Source organism: Crocodylus porosus, unplaced genomic scaffold (assembly GCF_001723895.1).
Source record: "Crocodylus porosus isolate Cpor-Errol unplaced genomic scaffold, CroPor_comp1, whole genome shotgun sequence".
NCBI lineage: Eukaryota > Metazoa > Chordata > Crocodylia > Crocodylidae > Crocodylus > Crocodylus porosus.
This window is the reverse complement of record NW_017728939.1, coordinates 3,818,067-3,839,107: the sequence shown is the minus strand read 5'-3', so window position 1 is coordinate 3,839,107 and position 21,041 is coordinate 3,818,067. Positions and strand designations below refer to the sequence as shown.

Below are 21,041 nucleotides of genomic sequence, written 5' to 3'. Positions count from 1 at the left end.
GGCAGGATTTTTGGGGCTCCTGCCATCTAATCCTCTGGAACATCAGTTATAAAAATCACATTCAGCTCACCCCCCCCCCCCCCCAGTACAACCACGTAAAACTGCCAGGTCTAAAGGGAAGGAAAAGAAAGGGTAATTTTCCAATATTCTGTTAACAGTTTCCCCTTTTCTGCGCCTCCTTAGCATTACGCAGGTAGGTGGAGAAGATAGCTGGGGACACTGGCAGTGTGAGATCCTTGTGGACTCTGCCTGTTTCCCATGTCACCTGACTGCAGTAGAAGCTGATTCCATCAGATAGGAGTGTTGTCATGCAGGCAATGAGCATGGAGCCGACAGCACTAAAACCTGGCAAATCCTCGGTGCAGCGGTTTCTGGGGTCACAGCTCAGACACAGCCCAGCAGCTCTTCCTTCAGTTACTTTCCAGCTGAGGGTCTCAAATCTATGCAGGGAGCAGATTTCATTAGAAAAGCAGAGGCCACACAGTGGTGTGTCTGCACCGCCATTGTATTGTGTCCAGGAGTATCATCTGCCAGCGTGCTTCTACCTCTGCACTTAGTGGGGCAGCCTTAAATCACCCTAAATACAGACCAGTGAGCATGCCCAAGATTGAAAGACAGAGAACAGAGCTGGGCACTGTTGTGGCTAGATTGCCTTTTTTCTGGGAATTGGCACACATGGCTTGGCAGGGGGCACGCTTCACAGCTGCTCTGCAGAAAGAATGGAAGGGGTATAGATGTGCCCCGTATGCCAACCCCCGCCCCCCAATACAGTAGCTAAATTTAATTAAAACAAAATTGTGTAACATTAACAGATCAACTGTTTAAATACATTTCAAGACCATTGCCTGCATCAGTCTAGCTGCTGGCCCCAAGGACTTACCACTCTTATTCTTTGATCAAACTTCACATATATTTGCTCCGTGAAGAGCCAGTTTCTTCTACACTGAACATGTCTACACATGCATTCACATAATTATGGCACACAAAGTGTAGTACCTGTTACAGGTACTAACTGAATGTGCACCAGTTGGCACTGCTGTGCAGCACTGGCATACATCTTTTAAGTGACACCAGTGCACAGTAGGACTAATTCTATGGCTCAGCACGGCTTTTGCCATGATGCACTAATGAGCTGTAGAACTAGTCTACTGCACTTGTAAGCTAAATGCAGATAGTCAAAAAGCCTGAAGCTGAATGGATTCAGTTTTTGCAGGTTAATCTAAACTGCAGAGATTAAACTGAGAAATAACTGGAGAGACATTCACTTCTGATTCAGGAAATGCTGCCACATACCTGCAGCAGCTCAAGCCAGAAGCGGTGGGGGTTAGGGGGCTGTGCACTGAACCACAGCTCTCTGCCACATAGCCAGTGTGGGCTGTGTGTTCACTTCGTCTTCCCCCCTGAGATTTGCAGGCTGCAGTCACAGCCAGCAGTAAGTTTTTAGTAGAGCAGGGCAGCTCTGTACTCAGGGGGAGGGAAGTTTAACTCCCCTCCCTGGTTCCAGACCCCAACCATGGTTTGCCTGCAGGAAGCAGTTCTGTTCTGGTATAGGTTTAAACCAGTTTCTGATGATTTAAATTAGTTTATATACAACTTCTGTCCATAGCCTTAGTATGTTGTGTTGACATGCCTACTATTGAGGCTCTTTGCTGTGATGAGTAGGAGTTTCAGGTCAAATTTATACTTCCAGTCAGGGCTGACTTGTCCTATCCTGCAGAACCCATGGCCGTAGGGGGCCTCGCAGCCAAGGGGGCCCCTACAGCCATGAACACTCCAAATCAGCACCATAGCAAGGGGGACAGGCAGTTGCCACCACTCTGTGTTACTGCCACTAGCTTCACATCCAGCCACTGGCCACTCCCCCCTGCCACTGCCAGCTTCTTTGGCCACCTCCCACTGATGCCTCCACCAGCTTCTTCACATCAGGGGCCCCCAAAACCATAGCTTGCAGGGGACCCCAAAAAAGTTGTGGGCCAGCACTGCTCCCAGTGTTTTGAGCTTGAGAGCTCATGAATTTTAAAACCGTTGCAAACCTAATAAAATATCCTCTCTCCCATCTTTCAAAACACACGCACTTGATGACCAGAAATGGCTGAACAGCTCTGACTTACAGTGCCCCTACAGAGGACTATCCCTTTTCAGTAAGAAGTCATGACTTTGGGATTTGAAAATGAAGACATCGAGGTCAAAATGGAAATGTGTATATTATACCTCTTAGCATAGACGCAGCACGCAACACAGTAGTAGAGATCCATTAAAACATTTAAAGATACCAGAATTTGGGGCAGGTGTCTTAACTGGACATGTGTTTGTTACTCATGCTGAATTTCAAGCACGTAATTAATGAGTTATAGCCAGGTGCTAAAGTACAAGTCTACCTTGCAAAGCAACATCGGAAACAGATGAAGAGTGCATCAATTTTCAATGCTTCCTATTTTGCATAGACTGCAGTTGCCATGTCCACTCCCCTTTTATCATGAGCTGGTAAAAAAATTAGCTATGTTTATTCTGTCATATTTTGGCAGCAAGTTACTTATGTAAGCCTAAAAGGTTGCGTACGACAGCCAAGGGCAGATTAGTTCCCAAGATTAAAGTTACCTACTGACATTTTACCAGATGTTGTGGTCTGTAAGTGAGGGTATAGGCAGGGCAGTCTAGAAGTTTTGTGAGGCAAGAATTTTTAGGGCAGCATCTTTTTATCTATTGGACCAGCTGTGCAATTGGGATGGAGTTAGACGAGCTTTTGAATGCAAGACATTCTTCATCAGTCTGATCAACCTGGGAAAGAATGTCTTGCATTCAAAAGCTCGTCTAACTCTAATCCCAACTACACAGCTGGTCCAATAAAACATATACCCTAAGAAATCCTTGCTTCTTACATTATCGATTGTCATTTTCCCCATTTCTTAACCGACACTTCAAAGTTTGTTTCTCCAACGTAATGGAACTTTTACTTCACGATACATGAGCACACCCCACCAATCTTTGCATTTAGATGCTGCTTCATGCGTAAGGCTTTAGTTGCAAAATATTTCCCATTTTTGTGACATAGCAGCAGCTAGGATACATTAGAAGACAATTTATATAGAAGAGCAATTCTCAACTTTGTTACTCAAAGCAACCCTCAGAAAATTCAAGATCTTAGGTGCCACTTTTCTTTTTTTGTCCATGGGGACCAGTAAAAACAATTATTCTGTTACAAAGAACCCCAAAAGACCACAGGTCAGGTTTTTTGAAACTGTAAGTTTCCATTTGAAGTCTCTGGGCTTATCTTGGAAATCACATGTAGGTATTTTCCAGAGTTAACACCCCCCCCCTCCAAGTTTTCTAAAAAAACCCTAGTATTGTTATTCTTAGCCAGTATAAAGTCTTATACAAAATACCATCCCCCTGAACTCACTGGAAACTATGAACTAAAACTAAAAGAAAGCAGACACAGCAGAGTCCAAGAAAAGTTTCCAATGTTGGCTTTATTTCCAAATGCCCTTAAAAAAAGAGCAAAGACTTGCAAAAAGGACCAAACATCTTTATACCAAGGGGTTTTTATTCAAGGACTAGTCTCCCAGCATAGGCCAGATGACTCACTGTCCTGGGCAGCTTGGGGTGTAGACGTGACTAGGGAAAAGCAACAAGGATTTTTCTCTACAAGTGCAATGGGGCCATTCAGTCATTGGCCTGCTCACCTGCCATGCCTTTGATCAAACTGATATTAACAAGGTGGGAGGCTGCCTATTTTAATGCCCTGATGTCAAGGGCATTATACATGGCTCTGACCTTCCCTATACTGTGTCCCATGCCTCACAGATGGCATCCGACTTACTCCCAATTCCCCTGACCCCAGTGCCGGGCAGTACTCAGACTCTGGCCTGAACTCTGCCTCAGGCACCCAGAGATCACCATGGGCCTCCAGCTGACACCCTATCACTGGGCCTCAACTCAAAGAAGTAGTAGAACCATCTTACGTGCAGTCCTTCAGGCCCCTGCTCAGCCCTTCAGGCCTGCCGACGTGGACCCTACTCTATGCCCCCTCAGCACAGTTCTTCAGGTCCCCATATGGACCCTACTTTGTGCAGCCTACTTAACATTTTGTCCCCTTGTTGGGTCCTCAAGGCCTATGTCCCATGGGACTTGGGTGTCTCTAGAAGTGTGCCTGGACCATAGCCTGTGCTTGCTACTGGTTTACCCATCAGGGTGTGGGTGCTGGGGCTTTAAAGGCATCCCATACTAGCCTTTCACAAGGGAGGCAATTGGTGTGGCATTTTCTGGGGACCACCCTGCCATGAGCATTCCCCACCACACTGTCCATCCCTAGCAGGGTGTAGTTTTAAGTTATTCCCCAGGACCAGGAATCTCCTCCATCCCCATAGTTTCTATCCTGACCTCCAGGTGTTCGGAGAGCAGTAGCTCCAGCCAGACAACACTCCCTCCATGGCTGTTTCCAGCTACTGCTGGCCCTGCTGCTCAGGGGCTGCTCTTATCCCTAGCAGCTGTGCCCCATTCCCAAATCAGGCAGCCTCCTGCTGGTCATTTGACTCCTGACTGGAAAAGCAGACATCTGCAGGCTGCTCTGCTGCTTGTTCTAGCCCTTAAAGTGGCAGGCAGCAAAGGTGGTCTGCCACAGCAGGAAGCCCAGAAATGGGTTTAAGAGAAATGTAAATTCAGAAAGTTCCAATGGAAGAAGGTATAGCAATTATAGCCCAGTCTTGGCCTGCTTTTCAGCTTCCCGTTCCACTTTGACCTGCAAACACACAAGATGACAAGTTAGATCTGGATGGGAAGAGTGAACAGCTTGCCTCATTGCCACATTCAGGTCCCCTCCCCAATCCTGTCTGCACCAGGGCAATTCACTTAGCAGCACTGGGAGCTGTTCATACAGATGACCTGCTGGCCAAGATCACTGGCATTCCCAAGTGCTACATCCTGCCTTCCAGATGACTGCCTGGTCTCAGTCCCATATCCGCAGGATTCATCCAGCAGTCACCATGTAACAGGAGTCATCACTGACCAGGCAGGGTAAGTGGGTATGTAAGCAGCCCTTGAAAAGCACAAATTGTAGAAACCATGCTCATTATAGGGAAATGTTCCTGGCTCTTCCAGCTACAGAAAAAACTCCACCCCCCCCCCCTTTTTTTTTTTTTGAAGTGTGGGACCAGATACTCAGCTGCTATAAAACTTGCATGGTTCCATAAATTCAGTGGTGTGCTAAACTGACTTTCACCATGAGGATTTGGACCAGTGTCAGAAAATTCCTTCCATTCAGCAGCCTACCAGTGAAGTGAACTGATAACTTACTGTAAGTGGCCAGCCTCCTTGGAATACCACAGAGCTCCAGGAGGGCAGGGGTTAGCTAGAGTTTTGCCATTTTAGATGGCCAAGAAGCAAGAATTTCTTAGGGTGGTGATATGTACTTGGTCCAATGAAGTCAAACAAGCAAGGCGTTTTCCATGTCTCCCTTAAAAAAAGAAAAAAAAAAATCCTTGCCCGATTTCTGGCCTATAGTAGATTTCATAGACATTAGGGGCTGGAAGGGACCTTGTGAGATCATTAAGTCCAGCCCCCCCACCATAGGCAGGTAGTCAGCTGGGATCAAGTTTTTCAAGAGTCCACAGTAGGTACCTGCACCATCCCTGGGGGGAGTTTGTTCCAAATTCCGGACACTCACACCATAAAGAACTTTTTTCTTACGTGTAGTCCAAAAGTGCCCTTCCTGGAATTTATAGCCATTAGACCTTGTTATCCCTTGGGGAGCTCTGGTGAACAGCTGTTCTCCCAGGTCCTGATGCACCCCTCTTATGTAATTTTAAGCTGCCACCAAGTCCCCACTGAGCCTTCTCTTTTCCAGACCGAAAAGTCCCAAGTCCCCTAGTCTCTCCTTATACAGCCTGCCCCCCAGGCCTTGGATCATGAGTGGCTCTCCTCTGGACCCTCTCAAGCTTCTCCACATCCCTCCTGAAGTGGGGGGGCCCAGTACTGGACACAGTACTCCAGCTGCGGTCTCACTAGGGCTATTTCAAGCGGGAGGATGACTTCCCTGGTTTTGCTTGAGCTGCATCAGTGGATGCACGCCAGAGTTTGGCTTGCTTTGTCAGCCACAGCACCACATTGATGGATCATATTAATCTTGTGGTCAGTCAAGATCTCCAAGTCCCTTTCGGTCATGGTGCTAGTGAGTTCAGCACTACCGAGCCTGCGAGCATGTTGAAGATTCTTCCTACCAAGGTGCAGCACCATACACTTCTCCACACTGAAGGCCATTGGGTTTTGACAGCATGTCCAAGTTGGCCTATATCCCCCTAACCTGTCCTCTGGTGCAACTGTCCCCTCCCCATAATCTGGTATCACCCATGAACTTGGCTAGTTCACATTTGACTCCTGAATCCAGATCGTTAACGAAGATGTTAAAGAGTACCAGCCCAAGCACCGAGCCCTGAGGGACTCCACTGGTCACCCTGCGCCACTTTGGTCTGCTCCTGTCAACTAGTACTCTTTGCCTACACCACTCACACACAACCATTTTTATGGGTAGACAGACAATGTAGTTAAAGCAAGAGTGCACCGACATGATGCTGTTGTGCTTCTAAAGGACCTGTTGGGGAGGCCACATGTGAAAAGCTACATGATAAACTCTTTCAAAGCAGATACTGATGAAACTTACTTTGCTATCATACACCCTTCCAGAATTTCAGCCCCTTGCAACGTGCCCATCATGTTCCTCTGGGCATCAGGATTACTGTGCTGGCTCCCAACAGACAGTTCTCAGCTACTTCCATTTGCTGAGAGGTTCCTGAGCAAAGCAAGCATGAACTGGAATTAGAAACAGGGACAGGTTTTTTTGCACAGATCAGCAATACAAATAAGTAGGGTACACCTAAAATATCAGCTCTAATTCAACAAGGGGAAAGTTTTTTTTTTTTTTATTTAGGTGGAGCTGGGAAAGCCCATTCTGGCCTTAAAATTAGTTGGCACATTCCAAATAAGAGCCGCATTAAGAGTGTTTATCCACACTCCCTGGACCAGAGAGATTTACATTCCTCAGGGCTCTGCCAGCAAGTGAATGTTTTCAATCTAGTCTCTCTCAGTGCAGGACTGTTCCAGCAAAGAGGGTGAGACCAGTTTGTAATTTATTCTCCCTCCTTTTTTGACCATGAGATCGGTGTTCAGATCTGATGGGAAAGGGTTCTGGAGGGGAAGCAGCTAAATTTCTGCTCAATGGAGTTTCTCTCACCTTGTGCAGTGGCTGCTCCAACTCAAGTTTCAGTCATCTAGCAGGTGAGCTATCCAGGCAATTGCTTGGGGGTCTGAATGATGCCAACAGGCCCTAGGACACAGATTGTAACATCCTTACAGTCAGTGGAGTCCCACAGTACAGCATTCTACAGACTTGCACTGCTCAGGACTCAGACCCTGGAGACCATGACAGTGGGCCCATTGTAGGAGAGGTGAGTGACAGCTACAGGCATTAGGGGCCTCGCCACCAAAGTCCCTCCTCCTTGCTATTGCATGTAATTGGAGACCCTGTGGCTATTTTTGTTGAGCCACAGCTCTTGGATTTACATGCAGCCTAAGCATCTGGCAATCCCAACAGGCCTCAGAACACCTGTTAGGAGGTCACTCAGCAGAAGATAGTGCATGAACTGCACTACTGACCTGCCATGGACCTTCAGCAGGCTGTTTCCCTTCTGCAGAATGGGGACAATAATGTCCTCTCTGGGAAGCACTGAGATCTAGCAGTGAAAAGCAACAAGAGGTAGACACTCATCTATTACTGATAGCAAGGAGAATATTTGCAAGAGCAGCTACCACCACAGCACATCTCATTTGCAAAGTCCATTCCAAGAGAGCTCTGCTTCACAACAGGGGCCACACCAAGGAATCCTAATGTAACCCTTCTGCTGGTCACTGGTCAGCAGCAATAAAGGCTAGGTTTGAGTTCCAGGGCACTGAGTAAGTTTTAACTGTGGCTCAAGCCCACCCACCCAGGAGTCTGGGATCACTGAAGTGGATGGGAGTGGCCCTGCAATAACCCCCCTCCTCGCAAGCAGTGTAAACACAAAAAAAAGTCAGATTTATTACAGCAGATAGAAACAAAGAAAACACCAAATGCAATTTGAAATGCTGAGCTACAAGGTATAGCCTGTCGTTTACCTCTTCAGGGAAACTCCACCCATGCCCACGCAGTTTGCAACTTCAGGGCTTACCCAAAGGTTTAGCTCTGGGGGCCTTCACCACCATACCTGCCACTTGGCAACAGGCAAGGGGGCCACACTGTAGCTCTTATGAGCTGCTTCCTGGGATTTGCTGCACCTCAGGGAGCTGCTAGCAAGCACTGGTCCATCTGCAATGCAAGGGACCTTTTGTTGCTCCCTGGGAAGCTGTAGAGTGCCAATCTCCATTTCCACGTGGTGGCTGAGGGGGTGACTGCAGCTGAAATCTGTGTACCACCCCCCTAAAATCCCTAGTCCTGATTACACAGCTCCTGCTGGGGCAGATAAGCTCTGCAAAAGTTTGGGAGCCAAGCCTACCCATGGCAATGCCTGGCTGAGTTTCTTCTTCCATATTGGCTCCTTTGCCCCAGATCTTTTAGCTAGCTGCCCCTTCCCTTGCACCTGGCATGACATCACCCTAGCTTTCCCAATCAGGGTTTGCCATGCTTCCATGGCACTCAGCTGTTCAGACAGCATGCATTCCCCCAGATCAACAAAATTGGGGGGGGGGGGGAAGGAGGAGGGAAAGAAAGATGCAATTTTACAGCAAAATAGACACTGATGGCAAACGTGATCATGCTCAAAACTAAAGCACATTCTGCAGTACAGAAAAACACACAGCAGATATGAAACTAGAACACATTTTATAGTACAAAATTACTTGTACACTGTGTTACACAGTTACAAAAGGTGCTCGATACAACAGGCCACCAGATCAGCTAGTTACTAGAATCAGAGTCAGAAGGAACCTAGACAGATCGAGTCCGACCCCTTGCCATGTCAACCTACTGCAACAGTATTTTGCCTTTTACACCCTCCCCCCCAAGACCTGGATGCACTGCAAGAGGATGGCCCCATGTCAGGCTTCTCAGCAGCTACCATCATCCATAAGCCTGATGATCTCACAGCTTACCTGTCTGACTCATTGTACTGAGTGAAGATAGGCCCCCCTGCACGATCCATGGGCAGGGGATCGCCCACACCTCCCTAGAATAAAGGGAAAGTGCAACAGTTTGTTAGTCCACAGCAGTCTCCATTTCTTATTCTAGATATGGGCTAGTAATAGAGGAACCAGGCCTGCTAGAAAGCTGGCTGCCCCTCTGCCATCACAGAGGAGTGGGTTAGGCCTACAGAACACCTGCCAGGTATGATCCGGCTCCAGGTGCTCCCGTCTCATTGCACAGATGTTGCCATGTTCCTTCCAACCTGACATTCCTGGTTTATGACCCTGGCTGTACATGTACTTTCCTGAAAATGTTGCTGGACAGTTATAAAAGGAACTAACTGAACAGCGACCGTCAAGGAAAACATAAATCACTCTTGGCTCCTTTTTGACCACGCCAGCTACACAAGCAAGACAGACGCAGCTTCGATAGGGCCATGGAAACACAGTCTCAAGTGCTTCCTATGGAATCAGTACCAAAACATGACCAGGTACAGGGGACGTAAGGGTGTAACAAGTCTTTACTAAACCTCCAAAGGAAGTGGTATAAAGCCACGTACCAAATGACAGCAGTGCAAATCCCATGTTGGACAGGTCCCAGCATCGCCAGACTCTGCTCTAGGCTTTGTGAAAGTTGATACACTGCCAGACCTGGAAGAAAGAAAAAGCAGTCTCATGTCACAAGCCTGGAAAAAAACTGCAGGAGTGTGAAGAACAGCACAAACCAGAAATGATCCCAAATGCTGTGCTTCAAAATCCTGCCACGTGTTAGGAGAGCTGGGTACAGCCGTTCTACCTGGGGTGGGGTACACCATCTACCTCTATCTGCTTTAGCATTTATGCTTCCGTTTTACAGGGCCACCTGCCTTACAGCAGTTTTGCTGCAAAGTAACCAGACCAGTCTCCACACAGGACCCCCCCCAAATCATCCTCCCTGAACAACCAATTGAACCCACTCCCTTATCTTCCAATTCTCCCATTTATTCATCCTGCAAAAGCCTTCCTCTTGCACAATGCCAGGTAGCCTCCACGCCAGCAGCTCTCAGCCGCCACCTGAGCAGGCAGCTACTCCGTCACAAAGGCGGCAAGCCCAAGTCCGCCCTCCGCACGCACGCCAGAGCAATTCCCCCGGCTACAACACACGCTGGACCCAGAGGCTGCGTGGGGCGTGCCCCCAAGCTCACACTTTTGTTACGCGGCAGGAGAAAGATGCTGGAAGAGCTAGAGGTCTCCAGCCGCTTACACACAACCCCACGGGAGGTGGGCAAGTCTGGATCAGTGGGGCGCCAGGCCGGTCCCACGGCACAGGCTGCAGGACGGGACACCCTTCAGGTCAGAAGCGAGGGGGCACCCCCACACGCCCCTTCCCCGCCCCAGGCCCAGGCCCAGGCCCAAGCCTCTCTGCAGCCAGGAGCCGCCTCCGACCGCTTCCCAGCCCCGAGACCCCGGCCCCGCCCGCAGCACCCTCGCCCGCGAGGGACGGGTCCATCCGCGCCGACCCCCTGAACCTGGCGCTCGGGGTCCGACCTGCGGGGTCCAAGGGCCCGACCCCGCGCCCAGAGCGGAGGATGGCGACGGATGATGAACTAGGCCACGTCTCACCGGTATCGGCCCGCCTCTGCCCGGCGCACGCAAAAGACAGAATGCTGGGAGCCTCGGCTTTTATAGTCGGGCCGGGCCAGCAGCGAGCGTCCTGATTGGCACCACGTGAGAGCGTCCCGCAAAGCCTCCTGGGACCTGTAGTTCCGCTTCAGTGACAGCCGCGCCCAGCCCCTGCCCCGGCGGCGCCCAAGTGACGTCACAGGGACGTGCTTACAGTCAGCCCGCGGCTCCCCCGGGCCCGGCGGCCTGGCGTGCGGGGGATGCTGTTCCCGTGACTTGCCACGCGCGGGGTTTTGCTGCAGGGCCCTCTGAAGGGCCTGTGGGGAGGGGTGAAGCCTGTACCGGACACTGTGCGTGTCCCTTCGCATTAGGAAAGGGAGAAGGGGGTGTCCCCAACATCTGGGGGGGACTAATGTCTGGGGGAGCCACGGCTTCCCATCCCAAAGCCTCTGGGACACGAGTCTTACCCTCCACTTCACGTTTACAGGCCCATCCAGTCCCCCTTCCCCAACTCTCAAAAAAGCAGCATGCGGATGTGTATGTTCCCATGCCTTCCTGGAAGCCCAGAGGGGCAGAGTGAGATGCCAGCTCGCTGGAAAACATGGGAGAATGATGTTCCCCTCCGCCCCATCATGTGGACAGGCGGAAGAAATGCGTTATCTGCTACCCCGGCCCCAGAAGCCTGTGGGCTACGTGTTTTCCCCACCGCACTCCCCACAGCAGCAGGGAAGCTGGGTGTATTTCTCTTTGCCCATATGAAAATAAAGGGGATTTTGCTTTGAACCCCCTGTCCCTTTTACAAGCCCATAGAAGTGGCCTTTTTTTCTGAACCCCCTCCTTCCCTAAACTGTTTGGGAAGATCTCAAATCTACCACTGCTGAAAACTCTGAGGAGACAGAATCATAGCAAATTAGAGGTGGAAGGGAGCTCAGGAGGCCACATGTAGTCTAACCCCCTGCTCGAAGCAAGACCGTCCCCAACTAGATCATCCCAGCCATTGTCTAGCTGGGTCTTAAAAACCTCCAAGGAAGGAGCCCTTCCACCACCTCTGGGTAACCTGCTCCAGTGTTTTACTATCCTCCTAGTGAGAAAGTTTTTTCCTAAACTCTAACGTAAACCTCTCTTGCTGCAACTTGAGATGGTTGCTCCTTGTTCTGTCATCTGCCACCACTGAGGACAGTCCAGCGCCATCCTCTTTGGAACCGCCCTTCAGGTAGTTGAAGGCTGTGATTAAATCCTCCCTCAGTCTTCTCTTCTACAGACTAAATAAGCCCAGTTCCCTCAGCCTCTCCTCAGAAGTCACGACGTACCCCAGCCCCAGAATCATTTTCATTGCCCTCTGCTGGACTATCTTCAACTAGCCCACATCTTTTCTGTAGTGGGAGGCCCAAAACTGGACACACTACTCCAGATGTGGCCCCAGCAGGGCTGAATAGAGCAGAACAATCACTTTCCTCAATCTGCTGGCAATGCAGCCCAGGGTGCCATTAGTCTTCTTTGCAACAAGGGCACGCTGGTGGCTCATATTCCGTTTATTGTCCACCATAACCCCCAGGTCCTTGTCTGCAGAGCTGCTGCCCAGCCAGTCAGCCCCCAGCCTGTAGTGGTGCTTAGGATTGTTCCATTTTAAGTGCAGGACTTTGCACTTGTCCTTGCTGAACCTCATGAGATTTCTTTTGGCCCAATCCTTCAATTTCTCAAGGTATCTCTGATCCTAATCCTACCCTCCAGCGTATCTACTACTCCCTCCAGCTTGGTGTCATCTGCAAATTTGCTGAGGGAGCACTTCATCCTACCTGAGATAGGAAAATGGAAGGGGACTGAATTCCTGCCTCATCCCTTCCCCACTTTGGACAAGGTGGGTCTCCGCAGTCCCTCTGAAGGTGTGGGTCTGGGGTTCCTCCAAAAAACATTTTTGAAAGGCAGCATGTTTTCCCCAGCCCTTTTATTCATAGTTACAGACTGATAGGGAAGAAACCCTCCTCCAAAGAAATGGGAGGCAAAAATCCTTGAAACAGAAGGATTTATGACAAGTGGCACGTCAGTCACAGCCGCCAGCTTATGCTACATTTATTGAGGAACACTTAAAATGTGAGCGCCCCCTAATGACTACTCATGAAAGGACAACGTAAGACGGATGCTTTGACTTTCGTATCTTCCAGCAGCACAAAGTCTGCAGGAATATCTATGTCCAGCCCTCAAACCCTAAGCCAGGAATCTGGATAAAATGGAAAAAATTAAAAGGTGATTGGGAAATGACAGAGTTAACCTTTCCTGAACTGAAGCTCACATGGTCTGCTGTGTTACTGCACAGCAAAAGAAAGAATCCTGTGCTGGAAATGACCAGCTACCCCAGCAACAAGGCCTGGTTATCACCCCAAGTGAGAAACCCTGGCAGAGACTAAAAGGAAGTGTGGGACTGAGCCCCAAACCTCACGGGGCCAGGTTCAATTCCTGCTAAAGCTGATCTTTCACTTCCATGTCAGCTCTGGTGCAACAGGCACAAGCAGATTGGACTCTACTCCTACATAGATTTCATAGACATTAGTGCTGGAAGGGGCCTCGGAAGATCATTAAGTCCAGCCCCCCAACCAAAGGGCAGGAAGTCAGCTGGGGTCATAGGATCCCAGCAAGATAAGCATCCAATTTGCTCTTGAAGGTGTTCAGTGTAGGTGCTTGAACCACCTCCGATGGCAGGCTGTTCCAGACCTTGGGGGCTCGGACAGTAAAGAAATTCTTCCTTATGTCCAGCCTGAAATGGTCTTGCAGTAGTTTATGACCATTTGACCTCGTCATCCCCTGGGGCGCTCTGGTGAACAAATGCTCCCCCAGAACATGTGCTTCTACATTTGATATCACAGCAGTCAGAAAAAACATGCCTGTAGTCTGCTCTGATCTGCTGTGGCCGAGCACCCAGCGCCAGGGGACTTCCCCTTTGGCCAGGCTTTCTGTCAAATGCCACTGAGAGACAACGAATGGAGGTTAGAGAAGAAATAGAAAGGTGCCCTGAAGTCCAGCTTAACTTTTCCTTTGAGGAGAGTCTGGGGAACAGAATCATCTTCAGAACATTTGCTAACATTCAAAGCATGATCAGAGTCTGCTGCAGACTCTGATCATATCCCAGTCTACCGAGATCTGAGAGCAGGGAATACAGGATCTGTCTACTCTATTCATTTACACTGGGACTGCAGTGCAGGTCACTAGGGAACTGGGTCAGATCTGGTAAGGCTAGAAGCCTACATTAGTATCTTTCATATACAGCACTTGTCATAGGATCCTAGAGTGTGCTAGAAAAGCCCGCAGTTCCCACCATTGAACAGACTGGGGCAAGATAAACCCTCATAAAAATTTTAACTGGTAATACTGTCTGTGCCACCTACCTACTGTTGTCTCAAATTTCTCAGTCAGGTCATGGCACTGAGGCAGAGACGTGACCCATTAATGTGAAATTAATGCTAAATATGGTTCCAGCTATGTTAGCTGCAATTGGTTTGACCATGGACCATCTGATCTAAATTCTACAGCACGAGAAGCGAAAAGAGTGTATGCCAGTGGAATGCTCTTAGATAAAACAGCTATTTGCATCTTTCTCACCAAAAACAAAACAGTCTCTTGTTAAACCTGTCTCAGTGCAAAATAATGTAATGGGGGAGTTGAAAGATAAGATCTGGTTTAAAGACAAAAAACTGAAGTCCTCGGGGGGGGGGGGAGAGAGATTTTCAACAGGAGAGATTTCTGTGCCAGAAATAAACTTCATCTGTAGACAGCCTTATTCCAGAACAAGAACAGCTTTTTGTACATTTGCTTTATTGACCCTGAAAATGGATTAAACTAAACTAGTGAAAAGACACTCAGAGGCTGAGTCTATGTTAAGAAGTTTGCTGCTTTAGTTATGGCAACCAGGGAGTGAAAAGGTCATTCCCCAGAGCCAGTGTAACTGTGCCAGCAAGACTCCTACCAGCCAAGCTGGTCGAGGACCTGGGTAACTAACAGCAGGGGACTCTGCTGCCATATTTATAGCAGAAGCTGCCCCATAACATACACAAATGCTCATTCCAGCACAGCCGTGTCCACTTGTGGTATCATTGCATTTTAAGTTCATACTTTATTTTATTCCACAATAACTGTCTTATAGAGCCATTTAAATTGGAGTAGTCAATTTGCAGCAACAGTTTGCAGCTGTTCACAGCTACAATAAAATATTCAGGACGAAAGCTAGGCTGGGTTTTAAAATATTCTGTCAGATCTAAGACAGTGGTTCTCAACCTTGGTAGACTCAAGACATCCCTAGAAAATGCCAGCTCTAAGCGTTCACTTGTCTTTGACCACAGGAAAATAATGGAGGGATTCTTCTGCTGCAAAGAACTCAGAGAGACCACAGCAGGGCAGAATGCTCTTGACACTATGGATTCCTCTGACTTTATCTTGTGAATCATGTGTAGGTGTTTGCACACCTAAGAGTGCTAGTATTGTGCACTCCCAGCTCCCCAGGATGATGCCACATCCTGGTTGAGAATCACTGTTCTAAGTAGAAGATGAAGACTGACAACTCAGTACTCTAGCGAGGGGCAGACTTACTGCACAGGATGGAAGGCATCTCTGTAGCTTATCAGGAAGTTAAGCACCAATTCCTACAGACAGTACAAGGCTGCGTACCTTGCACTTCAGAGCTCTCAGTTCAAAATGAAACTTCTCTGACTAGACTGAACAAGAGATCCTGCCCTAAGACTTCAGTCAGCTATCTTACCTTGCAGGTGAGACTACACTTGTACAGACACTGTCACCCCAAACTCCTTAACACTCCTTGGAGTAACCTCCCCATGCTCTCAAGACTTTCCAGACTTAAACTTAGCTAAGAATCCTTTAACATCCACAATTCAAATTGTAACGTGAAAGTCCCAGTCACTGGCAGAGAGAACAACCCAAGTTAACATCAGTGTCTTGCTTGAGTAATGCAATGCAAAACTTTACCCTGAACCTTTAGTTTCCTGACTGATGATTGACGCTACAAAGAAAGAGGCTCCATAATCTGCACTGTGGCTGGTTTTGCCAGGCAGCACATGAACTACAGAATTTCCATCTGTCAATACCTTGTTTTTAGTGAGTGGAAATAATAAGTAGAATTCAGTTCCTTATATATGTGGAGTGCATGTCTTCTGTCCTGGATTATGCTGAATGGTAATTCATCATGGTGCTTTCCCTTTGTAGCCATCTGGAAAAAAGACTCGTGCCTAGGCCACTGGATTCCAAGAGTCAATTAGTTTCTACAAGTTCAGGCTACTGGAAATTTTACAGCACTGCATTAAAGTGTCACCTATGCTCCAGATGCCGTGACAGAATACTGAAAGAGAAGCAAGGTGTTGGCCATTATGGAGAAGTGAACAAGGACTGCAGGAAAGGATGCTGAAAAATAACTCCCGACTTTCCACTGGGAGAGAGTCTCACTACATTCACATCCCCTAAACCTTTCTTGCCAAGACCCGAGATACCCTTTCCCCAATCTCTAAAGACTGTGGTAGCAAATCTGACCTCTTTCTTCCCCCAAGACAATCTTCCTCTGCCACCAAAACAATGGCAAGTAACACCTTTCTTTTTGCAGCAGCCCAGACTCTCCTACTCCCAAATGAACGCTGCTGTGGGGAACTGCATCTCTTTTCCCCCTTAGGCCATGATCTGCTCCTCATGTTATGGAGTGAAGCAAAGCTCTTTCATGGGGAGTAACCCCAGCATGGCCCCTAGGTTCACATCCATTCGCTTTAGAGGAAGGGAGAAGCTATTTCAGGCTCTGCATCCTTCAATGAACAGATCTCATTGCAAATCCTTACTGACTTCTGTACCTGCTACTCCTTTCCATGTGTTTTTATCAATCTTTCTGATCACTAGGCATCTCTGGGCCAGCTGAATAGCAGCAACAGAATAAGCCAGTCATTCCTGATTTCCATTCAACCGGGACCTCATCTATGCAGTAAATTTACCATGCCTGGCAGCAGCAGCACAAACATGTGGTGCTGCTCCATCTTAATCAAGAAGCAGTCCAGCTGTGTCTGTGCAGCAGCACAGGTGGACTGATCAGCACAAGCATGAGCTAATGGGCAGCAGCACCCACCAGTAATCATTAGCCCAATGTGCCATGCAGAAGTGGCTGTGCTCTTTCTGATTTAGGAAGCACCTGGAGAAGGATAGTATGCTTGAAGGAGCAGCAGACTGGCACAGTAAGTTGACTGTGTAGACATGTACCATGTCAACCACAGCAGCCAGCATAGTGGCTCTGACAAGGGACTGGGGACAGCTTAACAGGACTGCTAAAGAGGAATAGTTCTGTGCTGCAATAGCCTGCCCTTTGTTTTTTTGTACAGAAAGGATTTTTAAAGGGGTTTCCATGTCACTTCCCTTCAGTCCCCCACACTGTTGTGACAGTTGGTAGCAGATAGGGATGCTAAGAGGTTATGGACCTGGCTTGGTCATTTCTTAGGAAATATATTAGACAGGATGGGGGTACTCAACTGTTACTACACTTATGGCCTAAATAAAAGTTATGCGTTTCAGGTACAGTCTCACGTCTCCAACGGCAAACTAAGGTGGGTAAGTTGGGATGTGTCGGGGTCAGAAGGGGAGAAATTAAGGATATTCAGAATGAAGGTAAAAGGCAGGGCAGGGTGACACCTTAGAGACTAACTGGTACAGAGGCATGAGTTTTCATAGGTAACAGGTTCCTTTGTCAGATGTAATTGGTTGTTGCCTACAAAAGCTCATGCCTCTGAACCAGTTAAATGCCACCCTGTCCTGACCTCCCTGTCTGACCTCATCCCAACATAACTAACCATCTCTCAGGTAATCAGTATGTCACTGTTCAAGTCTGACATTAACACACCAAAAACCACTGTAAAATGGCAAAAACATTTATCAAAAGGCTGGAATAGACCTTTTTATGTCATTGCTAAAACTTCATTCTATTAAAGAGAATCTCCTCTAGAACAGAGGAGGATTTCACATTGCTGAAGAAAAAAGCATTCTGCTCCCTCCCATCTGTCTAAATAGATTAATTTTGGATCTTTGGCACACCAAAGGAACCCGCACAGAACACTCAGAGCCTTGCGTCCCATATGATCTGGGCTCAGGACGACATTAATATTCCACAGGGCAAATAACAATGGTCTGTGAGATGCACAGTTATGGGGGCAGAAACTGTAAAGGGCCACTACTTCACCTGCTAGCACTCATTTAGCTATGGACTAAACAAAATATACAAGTCACTGTTATCCTGTGAACTTTTACATCACATTTACCATCTCACTGCACATGATAAAAACAGACCAATCAATGGATTATAATGAAAACACACAACTGAAGAAAAATGGGCTTTATGAAGTATTTTAGTTTTTACTGCTAATTCCAGCACCAGTACAGGGAGAAGTAACTAAATGTTTTTTTCTTTCAATTTCAGTTACTAAATGTCTTCTTAGGTAGACATTTATTGCAGGTAGTTTGTCTGGCCCAGAAGCCTAAAAATGGCTCACGCAACATGTAAATAAGTGCTATTTTTGTTGCCACACAATGCACCACAGTGTTAGTTTAAATACATTGCTGGTCTGTTCAGCACATACAACATCCCAGAGAAAACTGCTCTCAGGTGAGCAACACCTTGAACATAAAGTAATTGCAGTGCTCTGATCTGTTTCTCATACACTAGTTTAATTTTCTTTTACCTTGTTCACTCTACATTACAGCAGGAGCTGAACAATCTAGCGCTTTAACAGGACATCAAGAGCCCGTCCACAGGGATGAACCTGTCATAGACAAAATCTTCTATAAAACATTGCTAACAGCAGGCATGGTTTGTTTTTTTTTTTTGTTTAACAGGAGTAATTTCTTCCTATACAGATCAAGAATAAGGGAAAACAAACTGCTCAAGGCTAACTAGAGGGCCTCCATCAATAGTAGTTTTATAATACTTCTTACCGTCTCCAAACCTCCAGCTGCCCCCATGAAAAAAAAATCCTTCTTGTTCAGACTGCTTGAGAACACCAAAATATACATTTTGATGGCTCTAATTTGGCACTTAGAAAAGGCAGAGCATAAGCTTTTGTCTGCATGTTCCTCCCCCCTCAACAACACACAGGCACCTTACCCAATCACTGGAGACGCGTTGGGAGATTTGAGTAGTGACTGACAATTTTCTAAAAGACAAATTTATGGAAAGCAGCATGAGTGGAAGACAGTTACATGGACAAAGAAGTAGAGAGATGGGCAGGAGCCAAAATACAAAGGGCAATTTTAGTTAAAAGACCAACTTTTTATTGCATGTTGGAGAAGTTTCGTTCCTCTGTACTGTCTTGTTTATAAATTACAATTCCCAAGAAGTGTTGAGTTCAGTTCAAGCAAAAGGAATAAAACTGTTTCAGTTCTAATTTTCACCGGGAATAAAACTACATTACCATGATGCTCCTATTATACGCACTGTGTACAGGAAATACCACAGTCCTCCTGTATTTTGAGTCAGACACCTGTGTAGAAAAGGGGTCACCGCTTCACTACTGCAGGTTCCAGGTGTAGCATCAGTCTGGTGTGTGCTGGCTAGCTTGTCACATAGAAGCTTGGGCCTCACCAATGAGGCTATAAGATGGCTGGAATCTCTGAAGAGACTGTGTCCAAAGGCTGCCAGTGAGAGTCAGTCAAGGCATCATAAAGTTCTTCGCTCTGTTCTACAAACTGTTTGTTTGCTTCACTCACATCTATCTGAGGAGCTGGATCTAAAGGAAAGAGATAAGACAGGAATGGATCACTTGCCAAGTGTGGTTAGAAATAAAGCAAAAATAACTTAAATATTAAGGCAGGGCTCCCAAGACATTCCTAGCACTTGAACAGAACCTTTTATAGTTTCATAGTTGGTAGGGTCAGAAGGGACCTGAACAGATCATCAAGTCCAACCCCCTGCCCTGGGCAGGAACAAGTGCTGGGATCATACTACCCTATGCCAGATATCTATCCAACCTCCTCTTGAAGACCCCCAAGCTAGGGGAGAGCGCCATCTCCCTTGGGAGCCCATTCCACCTCCCTTGGCACCTTAACTGTAAAGCAATGCCTCCTGATATCAAGCCTGAACCTGCTCTCAATCAATTTGTGGCCGTTATTCCTTGTTATCCCAGGTGGTGCCTGGGGGAACAGAGCCTCACCTATTTTCCACTGGTCCCCCCTGGTGAGTTTATAGATGGCCACCAGATCCCCTCTCAGTCTTCTCTCATGGAGGCTGAACAGATTCAGGCCCTTTAGTCCATCTTCATAAGCCTATCTGAACTCTCCCAAGCTTTTCAAAAAAAATCACACTGAACAAGCATTACAACTACTAGGTGTGAATGGGATCACTGCTTTATTATTAGTAAAATAATAAAGTATACTGAGATTGACCAGCATCACAAAGCTGCTGCCATCCTATTACTACTAAACAATGTAATTTTTAGAAGAAATCCTGCGAGATTCCACTATGCTCTATATCTGGGTTGCCAAAAATGTTTGCTGGAGGGGAGAGAGGGAACCTTTTACCAAACTGATGGAGGGGAGAGATTTAACATTCCTTTGTAACATCTTCAGCCCAAAGATTAGATTTTCAGGCTAGCACAAGACATGAAACGAAACTGAAATGTAAAAAGCTAAAAAGAAGCCCCCGACATCATCAGGAGGATAATCATTGTAAGTGTGTTCATTTTAGTTACATCAGATCTTAACAGATCACAGGAAAGGAATCTTTTAAAAAATATAATTTGATAATATATTTTTTAAATTTTATTTAGAAAATTCTATGTACAGGGTAAGTTTTGTCTGCAGGAAAAAAATCCAATGATAGGTGTATCAGACTCACAGCTTGCTGTGTTAGTTTTACAGTATTCCAGTACAAGAATTGTCTTTTGAAATACTTGTGAAAGAAAATCAGCCATTTTGGCTGACTGATGACATACCTACAGTCTACTGATGACATACCTATATCTACAGTCCCCCTTACAGGGCCTGTTTTCCACTTTTTACACATACACTTGAGAGAACAGCAAGGCATCCCATGGAGTGCATACTGCATTCCTGTGACTGTCAGAATATCATATAAAAGTGTATTGTTCATTGTAGTTTATTTCTTAAAATCAAAAAAGGTAGTAAGGTAGGCTGTTCTCTTTATTCAGGGGTTTCACAGAAAAACAGAATACATATCTGTGTTGTTTTCATAGTTTCTAGGGTCAGAAGGGACCTGAGCAGATCATCAAGTCCGACCCCCTGCCATGGCAGGAAAGAGTACTGGGGTCAAA

General features: G+C 47.1%; 1 protein-coding gene and 1 long non-coding RNA gene across 2 annotated transcripts in view; both read right to left on the bottom strand.

The window, feature by feature from the left end:
• Positions 1 to 4,627: 4,627 nt before the first annotated feature.
• Positions 4,628 to 9,828, bottom strand: LOC109318429. The gene is made up of 5 exons (XR_002103246.1): positions 9,708 to 9,828; positions 9,118 to 9,191; positions 7,226 to 7,318; positions 6,656 to 6,784; positions 4,628 to 4,738 (listed from the first exon to the last, which is right to left on the bottom strand). It is a non-coding gene; the product is annotated as an uncharacterized LOC109318429 (long non-coding RNA).
• Positions 9,829 to 18,107: 8,279 nt separating this feature from the next.
• The window catches only part of TRNAU1AP (tRNA selenocysteine 1 associated protein 1), a 15,151-nt gene continuing 12,217 nt past the window's right edge, over positions 18,108 to 21,041 (bottom strand). Inside the window, exon 9 of the mRNA XM_019547690.1 lies at positions 18,108 to 19,499. Coding sequence (XP_019403235.1) covers positions 19,363 to 19,499 — 137 coding nt within the window. The 3' untranslated portion in view covers positions 18,108 to 19,362. The remainder of the gene's footprint in view (positions 19,500 to 21,041) is intronic.